Source organism: Lutjanus erythropterus, chromosome 3, assembly GCF_056507025.1.
Source record: "Lutjanus erythropterus isolate fLutEry1 chromosome 3, fLutEry1.hap2, whole genome shotgun sequence".
In the NCBI taxonomy this organism is placed as follows: domain Eukaryota; kingdom Metazoa; phylum Chordata; class Actinopteri; order Lutjaniformes; family Lutjanidae; genus Lutjanus; species Lutjanus erythropterus.
Window position 1 is genome coordinate 29,800,642 of NC_139319.1, and position 18,172 is coordinate 29,818,813.

Genomic DNA, 18,172 nt, shown 5'->3' on the forward strand with positions numbered 1-18,172 from the left:
CATTTAACGTTAGGATAGCAAGAGCCCAGGCTAAGGCCTATCATAATAGCTTACACTGGGGACCATCATAAGTTGATGAATCAATGTTAAGGGTGCGCCACAGTCTGCACTTGAATGTACAGTAGTTTGCCTTGAAATATGACAATTCTGGAGGCAATTTTTTTGTTTCTCGGCATGTGGGAGTGCAGCCGAGCTTGCAAATGTTAAAAGTTGTCTAAACAGCTGTACAAGAACTTTATAGTATGTTAAAAAGAAAAAAAAATAATAATTCAGAAGCTATCTTATTATGAATCTGAACAGATATCTCTTGCCAAATTTAGGTACTTTTTGCTGTAAGCTGTATACACTGTTTGCTGTTCGGTTCTACACATTTTGGTTGGTACCAGTTTGGTTTGGTTGGCACCATACCAGTTTGATGCCAGCACTACTCAGTCCTCTTTGAGTACCATCTGAAATGTGCCCATAGAGCCAACTATTGAAATTCTTCAAAGTAACGTGGGGAAAAATATATGATATTGGCACCAGCATCAAAAATTTCAGTAGCCTGAGCTGTAGGTCTGCACATTAAAGAGTTAAAAATGACTTCAGCAGTTAAAAGCTTATCAGGTATCTAGATGTAAAGAATGATTTGAGTGTTTTCATTTGACTAAAATCTAAGTGGTGCAATTGACATATTTGTTTCAGTAATTTTTACTGTACATGAAGTAGTTTATACTCCATCATGCACTGGGAAATAAAGAAGGAGGGGGTTTGGGCATCTGGACTTAATCTCTAACCTGTGTAGTTGATGGGGGGGGGGGGGGGGGGGGGGGACTATAGGTTATAAATTGTGATTTGTGAGCTGGTATTGTCAGCTGATGATGAGTTGAATAATGGTGAGGAGCTGAAAGGATTACTGGCCACTGCTAATCTGTGGCCCCTCAGCTGAGGTAAAGAGGTGGAGAAAGACCGACACAGAGAGAAAGAGAGACTGTAGTGTGTGGCTGGGCGGCTGCCCGACAGCTGTGGGCCGTGCGGGCAGCTGATTTACTTTAGATTAGTCTGGACATGCGCCAACTAGGATTCAATCAGGCCATGATGAATGTGCTTTGGCGTGCTGGAGGCTAACTGCTAACTGCTAAACTGACTGCTAGCAGTACAGCCCACTGGCCGTCAAGGAGTAACATTTTGGGGTTTCCAGAGGTCCCAGAGGTGTTTTATTTTCAACTTGTGCCAAGGTTTTTTGCAGTGGAATACCCGAGACGACTGTGTTTCCTCTTTGCTTTTGGATTTATTCTCGGAAAAATAAACCGGTGGGATTATAAATACGGAGGGAGATAAATCCTGTTTTTGTGCTGTGGAAATGAGGTGATATTCAGTAGCAATGGCTACATGTGAGTATCTGATGTCGTGTGAGAGTTTGATTTAGAAGATGAAGAATCGTTTCATCAATTTTATCATGTCTACTGTGCAGGGCTGTGGTCATCAATCCCACTTTGTGATGATGTATTTCATTGAATTTTAGAGGCTAAATAAGAGAAAAACATTGCCTGCATGTGGGAGGGTGATGCACTGACTAGAATATCTTTACTATTTCTCACCCCTTTTGGATGAAAACAATACATATATACAGTATATAGTACAGTGCCACTTAAAGTCTTCCTTCCTTCCTTTCTTTTTTATTGAAGTGTATGACCAACATTAGCATAATGGAGCAACCTAAAAAACAGTACATTTTATTAATGGGTTATAATGCAATAAGAGACGCAAAAATCACAGCATTAGAACCACAGGGCAGGTGCAACATGACCTCTTAAGGGGGTTTTGTAGTTTTTCCCAAACTTACAGAATTTCCCCAAGCCTTCGCCAAGCTTTGTTCACAGATAAAGGATATGGTGAAATATTAAAACAGCATAGGCTGTCATATCTGAGTGCTTGCTAATATTTGATTAGCTGTAGCAAAAGAAGGAAGGGAAAGCATGTGGGGAAGTAGGAATACAAAAGTGTAATTTTTTCATATTTTTTTAAATCCATCATTTATGTGAGCTGAAAGACATTAAAAGGTGTTTTGTCAATAGATGGAAGAAGAATTTTCAAAGCTACTACAAGGAACAAAATATGAAAGTATTTTGTTGATTTTGGAGGCAGGTGTGGACAAATAACCTCAAAAAATGGCATAAAAATATTAAATTATCCAAATTTGAATCTCCGCATGCTTGTTTTTAACTGGCTAATGTACTGTTCACTGTAACTGTGCCTGGAAAATATTAACACAGACTTGTTTCATGTAATTTCAAGGAGATTTTGACCAGGTGGCAGCAATTAAGAATAACTATACAGAAACAGGCAGACAATTTGTTTCAACTTATGTAGGTTATATAGAGACATCGGTAATAAACTGAGACAGTTTCATAACCAGTTAGAGACTCCTTGGAGTAGCTTTAATGTTAAGGAGAAAGTGTATCTGCTCTCATTATGTTAACAATATTTCATTTGTTTGGTGATAGGCTATATGCGCAATAAAACCAATTTGTGATGTGTAAATGTTGAAAATCCTGCAGATTTCTGTGTTACAGGCATGTGTACCCACTTTTTTGTTCCATTCATTAAAATGTTCTTCCATGCTTGCAAACACTTTTGTCCTTTCAACTCCCTGCAGGTAATGTGGGTATGCAACCTGTGCCGTAAACAGCAGGAGATTCTCACCAAATCAGGAGAATGGTTTTCGGGCTCAGGGGTGCGGCCTGGGAGCCTGGGCACCTCCTTGAACAGCCCAGCCACGGGAGGTGAGGCCCAACGGGACAGGAAGCTACTCCGCTCCAGGTCCCAAGCCCCGCCGGGCACCAACGCCAACGCGGGGCCTCCTGACGGGACACAGCTGCCCCCCGGTGTCACTGCCGCCAAGGGTGCAGACACCATGCCCAGCTCCCGCTCCCAAAGTGAACCACCTCGAGAAAAGTAAGGCCTCACAGACAGACTCACTGAATACAACTCATGCATCGTCAATATGATGCAGTAGCTGCCACTTGAGCAGTGGTTCTCAAAATGAATTCATATAAAATGCTCACAAATTTAGGAAACAAAACTCAGATATTCTCTGAGATAAAAGTAATAAAATTCCTAGAAAACTTGGATATTCTCTGTAGTTATAATGTCATACATTTGAGTGAAAAAACTCAGAAAAATATATTAAAGTGATAAATTAATAGAAAATAATCACAAATTTGTGAAAAAATATTCTCTGAGATTAAAGTCACACATTTATGAGAAAAAAAATCCAAGATTCAACTTTTAAAATCTAAAATACTTCATAGATTAATTCATTACTCTCAATAAATATACAGTATATAAATCTTCCTCCTGCCAGTTTAAGATACATCATTCACACATCACCTTCATGTTCACAGGGACATACATGAGGAGGTTCCCGGCATATCTTGTAAAGGGTCCTTGGCCGAGAAAAAACTGAGAACTTCTGCACTAGAGGATAATTTATGCATGTAATCTGTACTTTTTCTCATTAACAAGTTGGAAACTGGAGAACTGGAGAATGGGAACCCAATTTTTTTCAAAATTGAGACAGCTAGGACTGCTTTCTGGCCAAAGCTGCTGTTGTTTTTTAATCCCTGAGGCCAAAAAAAGCAATAGATCTGTGTCTGTTCTAGCTTAACCAGTGGAGAAGCTGGGTCACAGGTTTTAGTCTTGAGAGATCTTTGATTCAATCCCTTTGTTTTCGTTCAGCGGGTGAGTTAGGTAAGACTTCATCACATGTCTCATCCTGGTTTTAATCTGTTCATATGAAAGTCAAATATAGAAAGGGATGTTCTTCGCACAGGATAGTTCCGTTCAAAACTCCTCTCAGCATTTTCTTTCATATTACAGATGCTAACATAGTGGTTAAGATGCACCTGTGTTTATGTCTGTGTCAGTTGTTACACTGGTGTAATGATTCCTCTTCCCATACAGGAAAAGGCCAGTTTCCCTCCATGAACAAAATGGTAAGGCAGGCCTGGGGCGTGGCAGTGGCCGCAGACCTGCTGGGAAGTTGCCATCCCAGTCGTCCCTGGATGAGCGGGTGGTGCATGGAGACAGAGGAGAGAGACGGTTGGGAGATGGACGGAGGCTGGAGAAGATCCACTCTGAGGACTATGAGGACGGACAGGAGAACTTGGGTCGTCCAGAAACACACCGAAGGCGCCCAGAGGATGAGGAGCAAAGGGAGCGGCAGCGCCGTGAGGAGGAGTTCCAGAACCGTTATCGTAGTGATCCTAACTTGGCACGATACCCAGTGAAACCACAGAAGGAGGAGCAGGAGATGCGCATGCACGCTAAGGTGTCCAAGGTCCGCCATGAGCGACGACACAGCGATCTGGCGATCAACGAGGTTGGACTGGGGCCTGGTGAAGGAGGAGGTGGAGGTGGTGCAGGAGATGTGCCTGAAAACCGTCTGGCCAGGAGGGGTGCAGGTGGCGAGGGAGACCGCAAGGCACCCCTGGAGAACCACCGAGCCTACTCTGTGGATAGGACCGTGGGGGTTGGAGGGGGAGCTCCACCTACCGGAGGTGGAGTGAGATCAGGACCCCAGCCTGGGGGACCGGTGCCTCCAGACTGGGGCCCAAACAAAGGCCGCCTAGAGCCTGGTACAACACGGACACCAAGGGACAAGGGTGGGGACATCCTGCTGAGGAAGGACTCTCAGAGCTCGGACCAGTCGGAGTCTTTGCGGCCGCCCCCTCCACGGTCATACAAGAGCAAGCGCGGAGTCAATAAGAGGCAGATGTCCATCAGCAGCTCAGAGGAGGAGGGCGGCTCCACGCCCGAGTACACCAGCTGTGAGGACATGGACATGGAAAGCGTCAGCGAGAAAGGTCAGTCAGACAGATGTGTTCACTCCACTAGCTTACGAAGCTAAATGCATCTGAACTTTCATACCTTGAACTGTCTGCTGTCTTACATTTCCTAACATTAGACCCTGCTCCTTACAGTTAATTGCTGAAGCTAACTTTAATCTCTCAGCTGTCGTTTTCTACTCACCAAACTTGTTAGTGAGCTGCTGCAGATCTCACTTAGCTCACATGCCCAATTGTAACCTCCACATGCAATCCTCAGTCTGTCAAAACATAAAGGACCTTCATTTGTTGTATTCTCATCACTGTCAAGAGCGCTTTCAGACTCTGCCAGTATCACCTACTGTGGACCTGGTGTACTGTAGCGTGGGTGGGATTAGAATCACAGCAGTAATAGGTTTGATGGCTAATTGTCGCCTGACCTGCAGTTAATACTCTGAGAGATAGAAAGATCCCAATTCAGTGATTGCACAAATGATCCGACACATGTTTTTTACCCTGGAAATAAACTGTTACTCAGATGAAAAATAAAGATTCAGTGTCCCTCAAACAGCTGAATAAAATAAGAGTGTCATAATAAAGCTCAACATCTTTCCTCTTCCCACACTTCATGGCCATATTTTCCCAGCTGCAGCATCTAAATAGCCTTGTTATTACTATCACGATAATGTGCAAAAAAGCAAAGAGATATTTTGGCTCGTAAGATTATTCTAATACCATTGCATTCTAATTTAGGACTGTAAAACTATACGATAAGTGATAGGATGAAACTCCCACCCAGCGCACAGTGCATTACTATCCCTGTGTGTCATCTACACCTCTGTGCTGTGGCTAAACCCTGCCGCTCTCAGGACAGCTCTCATTTATTTGGAGAGTCCCTGTGATTTAGGCCAGCAGATTTGTGGAATTAGGCCAGTGGCTCGCATGCTATGTAATGCCTCACAAACAGCCAGCTGCACCAGCCAACCACGGAGCACCAGCTGAAATCAAGCCTGGCTGTGACTGTGTGTGCATGGTCACCGCTGGCTTCTTGGTACCTGTGTATTCTGCTGTTAGGGCGATGCTAGGCCGCGCTATAAGCCACAAGAGAGCGTCTAAGTTCAAGAGGCACTAGGTAGAGTTAGCTGTGCTCTATCAGCTTATCTCTCTCATTGGTCACAGAAGGGGCCTATTCCAGATGTTTTAATCCAGATTACTATAACTCAGGGACTGGTAATGGGTAGATGGTGTGGATTGAGATTATTAGCTGTTTTAAACACTCTGTAGCTAGCTGGGCCTCAAAACAGGATGTCTCCTTTCCCTCTCATCTATGGCATGAAGCAAGATAATGTGCAGTATATTTCCCTACATGGATTCGTAAGGTTAAGTGAGGTGATGACACAGGGTCAAATATTCTGTTTTTATAAGAAATTGCATTTTACGGACTTTTATTGCATTATTAAATGTAGACACGACTGTCCTTGTTGTCAAGAGACGGTCCGGGTGTTACTGCGGGTTTATGAGATGTGATAAACAACCTCATGTTATGTGTCTGCAATCAAAGTGCCTCATAATTAAAGTGAAAGGGCCTCAGTATTAAAAGATAGGCATCTTTGTTTGACTGTAATCTTCCCCAAATTAACACATGAAATTAATATCAGTGCTGTCAATTTTCCATCACGTTTTTCATATTGTTTTCATTTGTTTGAGGTTTTACTGGTGCTCCTTTAATCAACCCACTTCACCTCATTTCAGTGGTTGGATGATAGTGGACTGGAGAATTAGCACCACCAAATCTCAATGTGTCCAACTCCTAATACAGTGGAAAATGTTTAAAATGATCATCCGCTTGTATCAATCAAAGAGCTTGGGAAAGAATCATTCCTCTACAAATGCTGCTTAAATAATTTGCTAATAGTAATCAAGTAGTATGGGTGGGAGAGAGAACTTTTTTTTTTCAGTATATGATAAAATATATATATATTTTTAGTTTTATGCCTTTTTGATTTATAGGATAGTTGAAGTGACGACAGGAAAGGGGAGAGAGAGTGGGATGACAACATGCAGCACAGGGCTGCAGGCAAGCTTTGTTTCACTGAAAACATCTGCCTGACAGCTAAACAATAAACTGAATCTCTCAGCCAACAGGATCTGTAGATTCAGGTGATAATTCTCTGTTGGTTCATCACAATAAGCAACCTCTGTCACATTGTTATTCATACACTGTTATGGTACAAATATCAAATATAGCTGCTTTAAGTAATATTTTAGACATCTAAGTCAGATGACTGTGTTGCACAAGAGTCATTAGTACAATTCAAAGAACACCAAAAAAGACATTGCAGACTTTTAGCTTCATCTTTTTATAAAGGACTATATTAATTAATTAATTATACTTAATGGTTTGATTGTCCTGTTTTACTGTGTTTAGGGGAAGCTGATGCAGAACTGGGTTGAAAACGTTATACTTGAACATTTAGAACTGACATTAAGTGGATCAAAAAAAAAATATCAGGACAGTCAAACAAGATAATGAAACCTGTACACAGTGTGTATACGGCAGGGGTATAATGATACATCGATCTGGATCAATATATCAATTCAGTGTTCAACAATCCAATATTATAGATGCAAAGCGTAAATATTGATCTACGCCCTCATTTCAAAAATCACATGGCACGTGTGTCATAAATGTCTGGAAGAGTTCGGTCATAAAATAGTTATTCTTTCATTCCTTTTTATGAGTTGACATAAATGTAGCTGTTAAGTTCTTAAGTAGACATGACACATCTGATATCGATCACAGACCCCCGAATTAAATCAAATCAATGGTGGCAGACTTTGGGATATCAGCAAATCTCATATCGTTGTCCAAAGAATCAATATAATATTATATAATGATGAAATTTGTGTATACCCCTAGTATACAGTAATGACTGGTTGTAAGGTTGAATGCCTTATTTTTTAAGTTAGTTTCATAAAACAGTAAATGAGTCAGTGAATCATCCATATTGGATGTGTTGCTTACTTGTAGCTATTTCTCCAGGAAACAGGTAAACATGAGCTTCATTAGTTTTAAGCTATAAACCAGGTAGATGAGATTTTACCAACAGTAGAATGAACTGTTTGAACATTTAACTGGATTATAATTGTTGATTTAGAGACTCACCTAAAAAATACCTTGGCTTTATTCCCAGCAGTGATCATCCTGAGGTAACTTCATTAGGAGTTCACAGCCCAGCACCGTATTCACAGTTTTTTTCTGTTTTATTTTCTTGCGCACAACATTATAGTGACATACTAATGTGACATAAACAACATAATGAAGATTGTGAATGCACTGAGACCTGTGAAACATTGTGTCAACCATACCTGACAAATAAAACAGTGGTAAAATAGATGGATTTAATGCAGAACACAGGCACTGAGGAGATGCGTGCACACAGCTTGGATTACAAGCTTTAATTTTTTTTTTTCACAAAACAGACATGATGTATAAGTGGAAGCTGTTATGTAATTTTCATGCGGAAACAGTTGCTTATGCTTATGTTTCCAAGAATCCTCTCAGCAGGATTACAGTAAACACTGTTTACATTGTGGTTTCCCTTTCTGCCCAATAAACTGCATTTCCCCGGATATACTGTACAAGTGTATATCTCCGAGATCGAGGCTTTAATGACACAGCAGCTTTGACTCAATGTTTGAAGTAAAATGGAAGCAGGGAGCGATTTGGTGTAATTGAGTTACTTCTTTGTTGTAAGGAAACACACCAAGGTGATAATGATGCAGAGGAAATTGAAGGTGAATCTGCCATTGGGACAACACTGTGCTGGACTCTAGCAACTAATGTACATCTATGAGATATTCCCGAATTTAACTTGATTATTTCAAAACAGTGTTAGCAGTGATGTGGGAAGAGATTTTACCTTTGATGGTGTCTTGATGAGTCACTGCTCACCTAATTGTTGATAATTGTAACATGACCCATTCACTTATTGGAGAATTTCTTGTCTTTTCCAAAATGTAGAATGACGTAGGTCAGTGTGAAATCAAGAAGGAAGGAATTCCTTTAACTCTGATGCCAAATTCTGATATTTAGCATTAATGGTGGATTTTTTTTCTGCTGTCATTTTCTGTTTTACTGCACTGAAAGTAGCCTTGATCCACCACCATCATACATGGTCGTACATTGAACAGATTTCTTTTTGAGAGAAAATATGATCACACATCATTTGAAGGGATGTGCATAGGACTAACATGGCACCGTCGTAACCATTGGCCAGCCTCTGAGACTGATGGTGGCCAGTTTGACAGGAAATACAGTAATGAGGTGTTTTTTTTAGCTGGGTGTGGCACCTGGTGCCAAAATGGCTGAGTCAGCTAATAGGAGAGCTAGTAACCAAGCTAAATGGCTAACACCAGTTAGAGTTAACATCAATTAGCGGTTAACTTACTTTAATGACAAGTAAAGCTAGCTAGCTCTTTATCAGGGAGCTCTGTAGATCACCTTGTTATTGTACTCTGTGCAGTACAGTACTGTGCATTTGTCTTTATGACAAGCCCAACTAGTTGTAGAGGTCAAGGGAATTACACTATTAAATGACACTGTTATAAAATGATTTGACAGTGTAATGACACTTAATGACATCTTTATGAGTTCAAAAGGTATCACCATACTATACTATACTTGCGGTAAAGGAAAATATTCATAACACACAATATAATTGTCTAATGAGGGCCAGTTTCTCTTGATATTCTTGATATAATAGTTTGATAATTAGGCCTGCTATGGCATGTTCATGACAGGTTATGTTGTCTTGATTAATCTGAGTCTTTACAAAGACATTTTAAACAATGTCAGCCTTCTCTCATAAAGACTCCTTCATGTTCATGGAAGGTGTCATGTTATGGTTATGATGGTGTCATGTCAGTCTCATGCACACTCCTTCAAATAAAGTGTTACTGAACACATGGACTCGCCAAAAAAGGAGCATAGTTTACATACTTGAGTATGAAAAAATACAAACAAAAAATAGAATTTACTCTGATCAATAAAATTAGTTAGTACAAACTATGTAAAATCAAAGATGGTGCAGGGTTTTTATGTCACTCCTCAGGTGCAGTGCTCTCAGTGCTGCCACTGGTGGCTGCAAGCTGCATTACAACAATATTACTGATTAAAACAGTATTCTCATTTATGCAATGTATCTATCAAATACTCAGAGAAGCACTGTGAGGCCTAATTACTCAAAACAGGTACTGTGTTTTCAATAACAGTGAGATGTTTTCTCTCTCACTCACAGACACACACACAAAATGACAAAAAAAAAATAGTGTGGCAGCTACTGCTAATATCTAGTACAAGAGTGTAAAAGTAGATTATTAGTGGAGTTGCATGTTCTGAAAATGATGAAGCGATACTGCAGATACTGCACCCTCTAACAATAGGCTACCTAAATCCTTATTTTTAACTTGAGGAAAAGAGTGTGATTAAAAAAAAAAAATGACACCCTTTTTCTTTCTGTTCATTACCACCACATCCTGTTCACCCAGCTCTCTCTGAGGTGACTTCCAGTGGGCTGGAAAATGTTCTGCGACAGGAGAATATGTCGGTGGCAGAGCAGAGAGGATAAGATATCCCTGGGTGATAAATACTGAAACTAGAAAGGCTCTTGGCTCCTGGCTGACCAGTCAGCTGGCCTAAGCCAACATCCTACAGGCCATTTCACAATGGTACGGATCCTTGTTGTTTCACTGCCGCATACAGTATATTCCTGAGTCTGACAGTCTTGGAAATGTCACAGTTTATTCAATCTCAGGCCTGGTCCTGGATTTGTTAAAGAGGTAGGCATGAATCTGACAAACAGAGTCTTCAGATCTGCTGGCACAAACCTCTTCACTGACCTTTTTCACAGCAGCCATATTGATATGAAAGTCCAGTTCCATTTAGTCTTTCCGGTGAGCCAACATGCACAATAGCAGCACCCTGACTCTGTTTGACCTGATTAGAACCTGATATTCAGTAACTCCCCATGAATGCATTAAAACTAAAGTAACAAGCCTGTTTTGAAAATTTAAGGAGTAGAAAGTGCAGATATTTGTGTTGAAATGTAGGGAGAAGAAGTAAAAAGTTGTAAAGTAAAGATAACTGAAGAGTATGTTTGCTGATGTGACATCTCATCTTTAGATGTTTTAGGAATGCCCAACAAATATTGGGACTGATAAATTTCGGCGATATTGGCCTGTCACAGTCTATATCGGTATTGTTGTTTATAATATTTATTATAATATATATTATTATATATATTATATTTTATATATATTTATTAAATATCCAACGTTTCGGTCTGGACTAAACGTCAGATATTTAATAAATCAACAGAAAGCGAGACAGTGTGCAGGAGTCTTTTCTGATTTTCTTCAAGTTGAATCTTCCTCTGACACACCTGTCATACATTCAGACCTTTTTTAACATTTAAAAAAAAGTCAAAAATGTGAAATTCACAGTTATCAGTATAGAAAAAAATCCATATTGTTCATCTCAAATTTAGCCTATAGTATATTCCATAACAGTCATCTTTTTATAAACAGATTTTGCTGTTTATTTCTTAACTCCCTTTGTGAAGCACACTGTAATGTTATGTGAAGGCCGTGTTATTATGACTTGATTTGATGTTTTTGTTAGCATAGCATAGCTAGAACGATTAATGCATCTGGTGAAGTCAGTCAGGTTGAATTGAAGTTGCCGTACCTGGTTGTATTGAATGTAACTGGGTTTGAACACTGTGTCAAATATCACACTGAAAGTGTTCAAAAAATAGGTACAGGTACAGTAGTTTTTGGAGGTCAAGTCATGGAGTCGATTGTAAAACACACTGATGGTGTTTGAAGATCATGAAATGTAGATGTTTTATGATTTTGGATGGATTTTTGTCAAGCTTGTTCATTTTAGTGACTGCAATTGGTAAAATAGCAGATGGAGCTGAAGAGGAGGCTCTATGACGCACGAACACACACACACACACTCACACACACACACACTGTTTATCAAGAACAATACTACGCTAATACCTGCAAAAAGCTGATGCTTTGATGTAGCATCAGTTAGAAGAGCAGCTCAGGTTTTGTAATCTACCCAGCATGTTCATCCTCCAAAACCATAAACCCTGACTCAGCAGTTCAAACTGTGGAGTCAGCATTTATCCTCTCGAGCATTCTCAGTGGACTTTCAGATTTCAGATTAGCAGCACTGGAGTCATGCCTACTCAGACTTTTTTCTGATCTCCATCACCCGTGCTCCTATTAGTTAACCTGTCAGAGGAATCACTTTAGATTTTGATTTCCACTGAATCACTAAAAATCTTTTTGACAAACAGCCATGCATACGTTCTATATTTTTTTTCCATGAAGTTTAAGCTCTTTCCTCTGCCTTCCTGCTCTCTTTCGCCAGAAACTTCAGTTGAATCATTCACGTCAAACCCGTGCCAAGCTTGTACATTTCACTTACCTTGAAACAGAGGCCCCTCAAAATCTTTCGAAATCTCCATCTGATGCCGTCTTGCTGTTGTTTCAGTCCTGTGGTGGAAAAGTGGCCATGAATTTCGCAGGCTGCGTTGGTCTGATGCTGGGCCAGTTAGTTCTTCTACTTGAGCTGACCATCTGTCAGTGTTAATGAGAGCTGGGATACCCTGACAGCCACTGGTGTCTTTGTCCCCGGCCAGCCTCTGGCAGGAGTTTTGGACAGGCCAACTTGGAGCATAGTGAATCAGTTTGATTATGAATGATGTACCGTAATGACATTTTATTGGCTTTTCTCACTGCTGTTATTTTAGGACCTCCATTTCTTTTGTTTTCTTCTTGTGTGTGTATGTGCAAGCTGCTTTGTACATAACATCAATATAAACAGATTTTATGATTTGTTTTTTTGAAGTATATTTGATGTGTGTATTTAAACCTGCACATATTTTTTGCATTAGGTGTTGCATTTCAGCCTTTAATACTTTTCTCCATACTTTAAGTAAGTAAGCACCTTTCAAAACCTACGTCACAATGTGCTTCAAAATAGGATCAGTGTTTAAGGAAAAAAACAAAAGGGATTAGACACAACACAGACCAAAGTAGAGAAAAACTAGACTCTTAAGTGTTGTGATTCTTTTTGATGACACCTGAATATTTTTTTTCTTTATATAATTAACTAGCACTTACTCATTTAGCTTGATGCTAACATATAATGGAAATTCCCCTTAATTCCCAGAAAGTACCTGTCCTACGCTCCAACCCTGTCCTAGTACTAAGTACAAAGTTTGGAAAAAATAAAATAAAGATACAAAAATGTAGCGGTAAGTACTGTTATTTTGCGGTAAGTACTGTTATTTTGCTTTTGCTGCTTTATTTTTCTAAGCATTTATTAAGCAATGTCCAGTTAACAGTTGAGAAAGTCTTCTTAACCATTGAGACACCAACCAGCCCTGATGGATCATTACAGGAACAGTTCTGCACTTTTCATCTGGATGTCCAATCAGTGTTGATGGTAAACGTTGTTAATTGGGACAGTAATTTCCTCACTGTAATATATTGACCAAGAAAGCTTCGTTCTCCTGTTTGTGGAACTATGCTGGCAATGCTTACATGTATGAGGATGCAATATGTGCAGCTTTCTGATGCCCACGCCCACGTTGGCATGTATCACCACCCTAGTCTATAGTGATTACTTTGTTGTTTAATATTTAAGTTAAATAAGCTTGGTTATTTTGAAGCAAAAAGTCTTCCATGTTCTGCTCATTATCCTCCTGTGATCTAACAGTGAAATATTCTGAACCCTGTCCATAGGCATTCTCTATAGGCCCTCCCCACATCCATAACTATTTATTCTTCTATACTTGTGGGCTCTCCTTAGATGGGGAGGGCCCACGAATATTCAGTCCCCTATTATAAAATTTCGTGACACAACTTCCAGCAGATAGCTGAGCAAGTATTTTAGTTTTGTGAAGATCTCCAAAGTCAAACAACAAGCTTCTTCACCGCTCACATACATAAGAGGCCCTCGTGGATCATTGAGGATATGAAGGGCTGAAAATGCTTTCTTTCTTCCAAGTGGAGATCTTTCATACATGGTTCGTGCTTATGAAAGTGCCCACCAGTGTGTCAGGCAGGAAAGATGTTTCATGAGGGTGGGAAGATAAACACATAAGAGGTCTTACCCGACAATGACAAAGTTAGGATCTGACAACATGTCCCCTAACTGTGTCAAAATCTTCTTTTGTTTACTTTGAAGTATGTTTTTCCAAGTCTTTTATACTGGGAATTCATACCATAGAGCATGATATACATTTACCGTACATAAACAATGCATTTTTGCTGGGCGCTGACAGAGGCCATGTAACTTATTTCCCTCTCTTTCTCTTTCTCTGTGCAGGTGACTGGGACTGTCATTCTCTAGATCCTACAGTGTGGCATGTAAGTCAGCAAAACATGAAACAGTCAGAGCATTAATGCTCTGCCTCTGCACTTAATAGGGATGGGTATTGTTAAGATTGCATTGATACTGACACCTCTACTGCTTATTGATACCAATACTTGTGATATACTTATTGACACTATTCGACATAATTTTGTGCAAAAAATAAAGACATGGCGTGAGAAGGTTCAATAGTTATTTTATTCTTTTTTGCAGAAATAAGTTAAACTGTTTATGTAACATAAATTCTAATAGCAGTATCATTTGTCCAGGAACTTCTCAATATTTGGTACTGACCAGTGTGGACTGCTTACATTATTTTACTTTGCACACAGAAACAAAATTATTTCACAATGCTAATGGTCAACTGCGTATCCTTTTTGCTGGATAACAGTCTGCAGTCATTTGTTGTAGTTTTCAACAAGTCTCAGACATGTCGAGGAACCCCAGCTCATTCTTCTTTGGCAAATCTCTCAAGCTTCTCCAGATTTGATGTTCTCCTGGCCTGGACCCTGGTCTTCAGTTCACCTCACAGATTTTCAATGGGATTCAAGTCAGGGCTTTGTGCAGGCAGGTCAATAACATTCACTTTGGTCCTCTGGAGGTAGTTCTTCACCAGGAGCGATGTATGTTTTGGGTCATTGTCATGACGACCCAGACCCAGTTTTGCTGCTGACCGCTTGAAGTTTTCTTTCAAAATCTTCACATATCCTTCTTTCTTCATTATTCCTTCCACCTTGATGAGATTCCCAGTTCCAGACACACTGAAGCATCTCCACAGCATAATACTCCCACCACCATGTTTCACTGAGGGAACAGTGTTCTTTGGGTTATATGCCTCTCCCTTCTTTCTCCAAACATAAGCAACGTCTTTATGACCAAAGAGCTGTAGATTCATCTCATCTGACCAAAGGACACTCTTCCAGTATACATAATCTTTCTCCAGGTTGTCCTTAGCATACTTCAGTCTGGCTTGAAGGTGTCTCTTCTGCAGAAGTGGAGCTTTTCTTGCAGTCCATTCCTGTGCAGGGCTTCAGTGATTGTCTTCTTTGAGACTACAATTCCTGACTTGGCTAAATCATTCACTAGTGTCTTGGCAGTTGTTCTGGGGTCTTTAGATATGAATCTCACTAGTTTTCTTTCCAGTCTTTGAAATCCCTCTCTTCCTACCTCTGCCAGACTTGTTCTGTACTGTGCGTCTCTCTTTGAATTTCTTGATGATACTTCTCACTCCAGTTCTTGACACTTGGATACGCTGTGATAACTTTGTATATCCTTCTCCTGCTTTGTGAGCATCAACAATTGTTCTTCTCAAGTCTAAACTGATTTCTTTTATTTTTGGCATGATGCTCTCTCAAGTGACAGCTCAGATCCTTACTGAAGTTTTTATACTGTGTGTAAATTGGAAGATAACCCTCAGTTTTAACTTGATTGTACAAGCTTTGAGCATTACAAAGTTAAAGCACATCATTGCACAACAGTGGTTTGTGCTATGGCTCAATAAAAAGATCAGTTCTTAAGGGGGCTAATAATATTGACCCTGGTAATTTTTTTAAATAATTCTGTTATTGTGTGTAAATAGAAATGATTTATGTTTTCTAAAGAAAATTAGGATGTTTAGACATGCCATGTTGAAAATTCCTTGCTCTGTTAAAAAAACACTTGGGAAAATTTGGGAAAAAAAACTTCAAATTTCATAGGGGGGTAATAATTTTGTCCTAAACTGTATGTGCAAAAAGGCATACACAAATTCACAAAGTGGATTAATATAAATAGGATCAAACCAGTAATAAATTTAGACAATTCTTCCTGTTGTCCCTCCTCTACTTTCCCTCCATTCTGCACTGTCCTCCTTCACAATGCTTCATAACTCCCTTCCTAACTTTTCCTGCAGCATCCAGTTACATGGCAGCCATCCAAAGAGGGTGACCACCTAATTGGACGCATCACGCTAAGCAAGAGGTCGGCCATGCCCCGTGAGGCCGGCTCCCTCCTCGGCCTAAAAGTAAGCAGGAAGTTACTTGCATTCAGACCTGTATCACACTGGGATTGTAGGCAAGTAAGTAAGTAGTTTGTTAGTTTTTGGTTAATTTCAGCTGAGTGCTCATTGAGTTCAAACTGGAAATACAGGTGTTATGTAGATCCTGTGGAAACTGAGGTGTGATGACTAATGACTAACAAACACTGAAAGGGGATGAGTTTTGTAGAATAGTATCTGTTCAGCAGAAAACAGGATAATGCAGAGTCTGCCACCATCTTGAAGCTCTGTTTTTATTCATTGCCCTTTGTCTCCTTTGTGTGCAGGTGGTAGGAGGGAAGATGACAGAGACAGGGAGACTTGGGGCCTTCATCACCAAAGTCAAGAAAGGCAGCCTGGCAGATGTCGTGGGACACCTACGAGCAGGTGGGGATCCATTCAACATATAGTTTCTTTGCAGGAGATTTTGTACTTTTATCTGTAGGCTACTAGGCTGACAATGGCTTAAATGAGAGATGCATATTTTTAAATCAAACTGAAATTAAAATTTGTTTTTTCAAAGAGATCAGTATGTATATCATCAATGTTTGCGTTCTTGGGGGGTATTGTTATTGTAATATGATTCAGGCAATATCTGTGTAGGTTTGGACACAAAAAAGTGGTTTATTCCAAACAGACGCACAGGTAGTTAACCAGCTGTGGACGGACTGATTGCCATCCCTATCTGTGGGTTGAGTTCTTCTTATACAGTATTATCCATTTCATGGGGTAACGTATGGAGAGGTGAGGTTACAGAACCACCTGTTGCTGTGGGTTTGTGAGTCATCAAGTCGTGCACAGACAGCTAACTTTAGCTAGACGAACCTCTTTGTACTACGTGAGCAGGAGCTGCAGACAACTCAGCACGTGTTGAAATAAAATGAATAAACAGAAACAGTGAGAATCAGTGCTGATGTCAGTAAGCTCAACTAATTAGCTTCCACTTTCTGAGCAAAGCTATTTAGCCTAGCCTGTAAGCCTCCTCTTTCTGAGTGGAATAAAAACTTAACAGATTGAAGGGTCCTTACCAGGAGTGTAGTGAGGGGTAGGGCTAGGTAAACTCACTTTATCCACCTCTTTGGAAAGAGGCTGAGAGTTTACTCATCTAATTTCAAACAAACTGTATCAAACAATGAGGGGAAACAAGGTGGATAAACTACAACTTAGCCACAGATTACCCATCTACAAGTTGAAGAGCGATTGATTGATGGGTGGATGTCACAGTACTGCAGTTTGAAACTGGCTGGTTTAAGCTAAGGTTGTCAAAAGTATTGTAGTGTGGAAACTTTTTTGATACCACATGTTTAAAAGAACACAATATCCATTAATTATAGTATTGACCGGTGATGTGATCTAAAAGAGTTAAATAGGTATTTTTCATTTCATCTCAAGTTGTTGTGAATGTATTACCCACACTATGATGTGTTGTTGAAAAAGGAGAAAAGCTTCTTGTAAGGTTTGTTAGATGTTTTTAGATCTCAGACACCTTCTGCAAATTGACACACCCACTCAGGCTCGAAGCTTAGAAGCTATTAATATTTCTAAAAACAGTATTAACCTCTTTTGAAAAATGCACAATAGCTGCACAATAGCTTATATTTCCTCACCAAATGGGAAGGGAATTAAAAAAGTCAGTTTAACATAAAGATGTAGAATTTTCTGTCAATATGTGGCTTTTTGTAGTCGGATGTAACGTGAGTTTGAGCCTCAGGCTTGATCATCATTGTGTCGGCCATCTTGGTTCCAGGTGACGAGGTGCTGCAGTGGAATGGGAAGTCGTTGCCGGGAGCAACTAAGAAAGAAGTGTACAACATTATCCTTGAATCCAAGGCTGAACCTCAAGTGGAAATAGTTGTTTCAAGACCTATAGGGTAAGATTAACCTTGTTGATGT

General features: G+C 40.0%; 1 protein-coding gene across 24 annotated transcripts in view; it reads left to right on the top strand.

Moving 5' to 3' along the window:
* Positions 1–18,172, top strand: part of rims1b (regulating synaptic membrane exocytosis 1b) — a 100,918-nt gene that overhangs the window by 47,119 nt on the left and 35,627 nt on the right. For 23 of the 24 annotated variants that reach the window (XM_084715737.1, XM_084715747.1, XM_084715744.1 and 20 more), the window contains 6 exons: positions 2,639–2,937; positions 3,946–4,847; positions 14,221–14,261; positions 16,157–16,267; positions 16,567–16,666; positions 18,027–18,150. In XM_084715737.1, the coding sequence (XP_084571863.1) occupies positions 2,639–2,937; positions 3,946–4,847; positions 14,221–14,261; positions 16,157–16,267; positions 16,567–16,666; positions 18,027–18,150 (1,577 nt within the window). Of the gene's footprint in view, positions 1–986; positions 1,374–2,638; positions 2,938–3,945; positions 4,848–14,220; positions 14,262–16,156; positions 16,268–16,566; positions 16,667–18,026; positions 18,151–18,172 lie in introns of those variants that run through there. The other variant, XM_084715754.1, reaches the window with a different exon arrangement.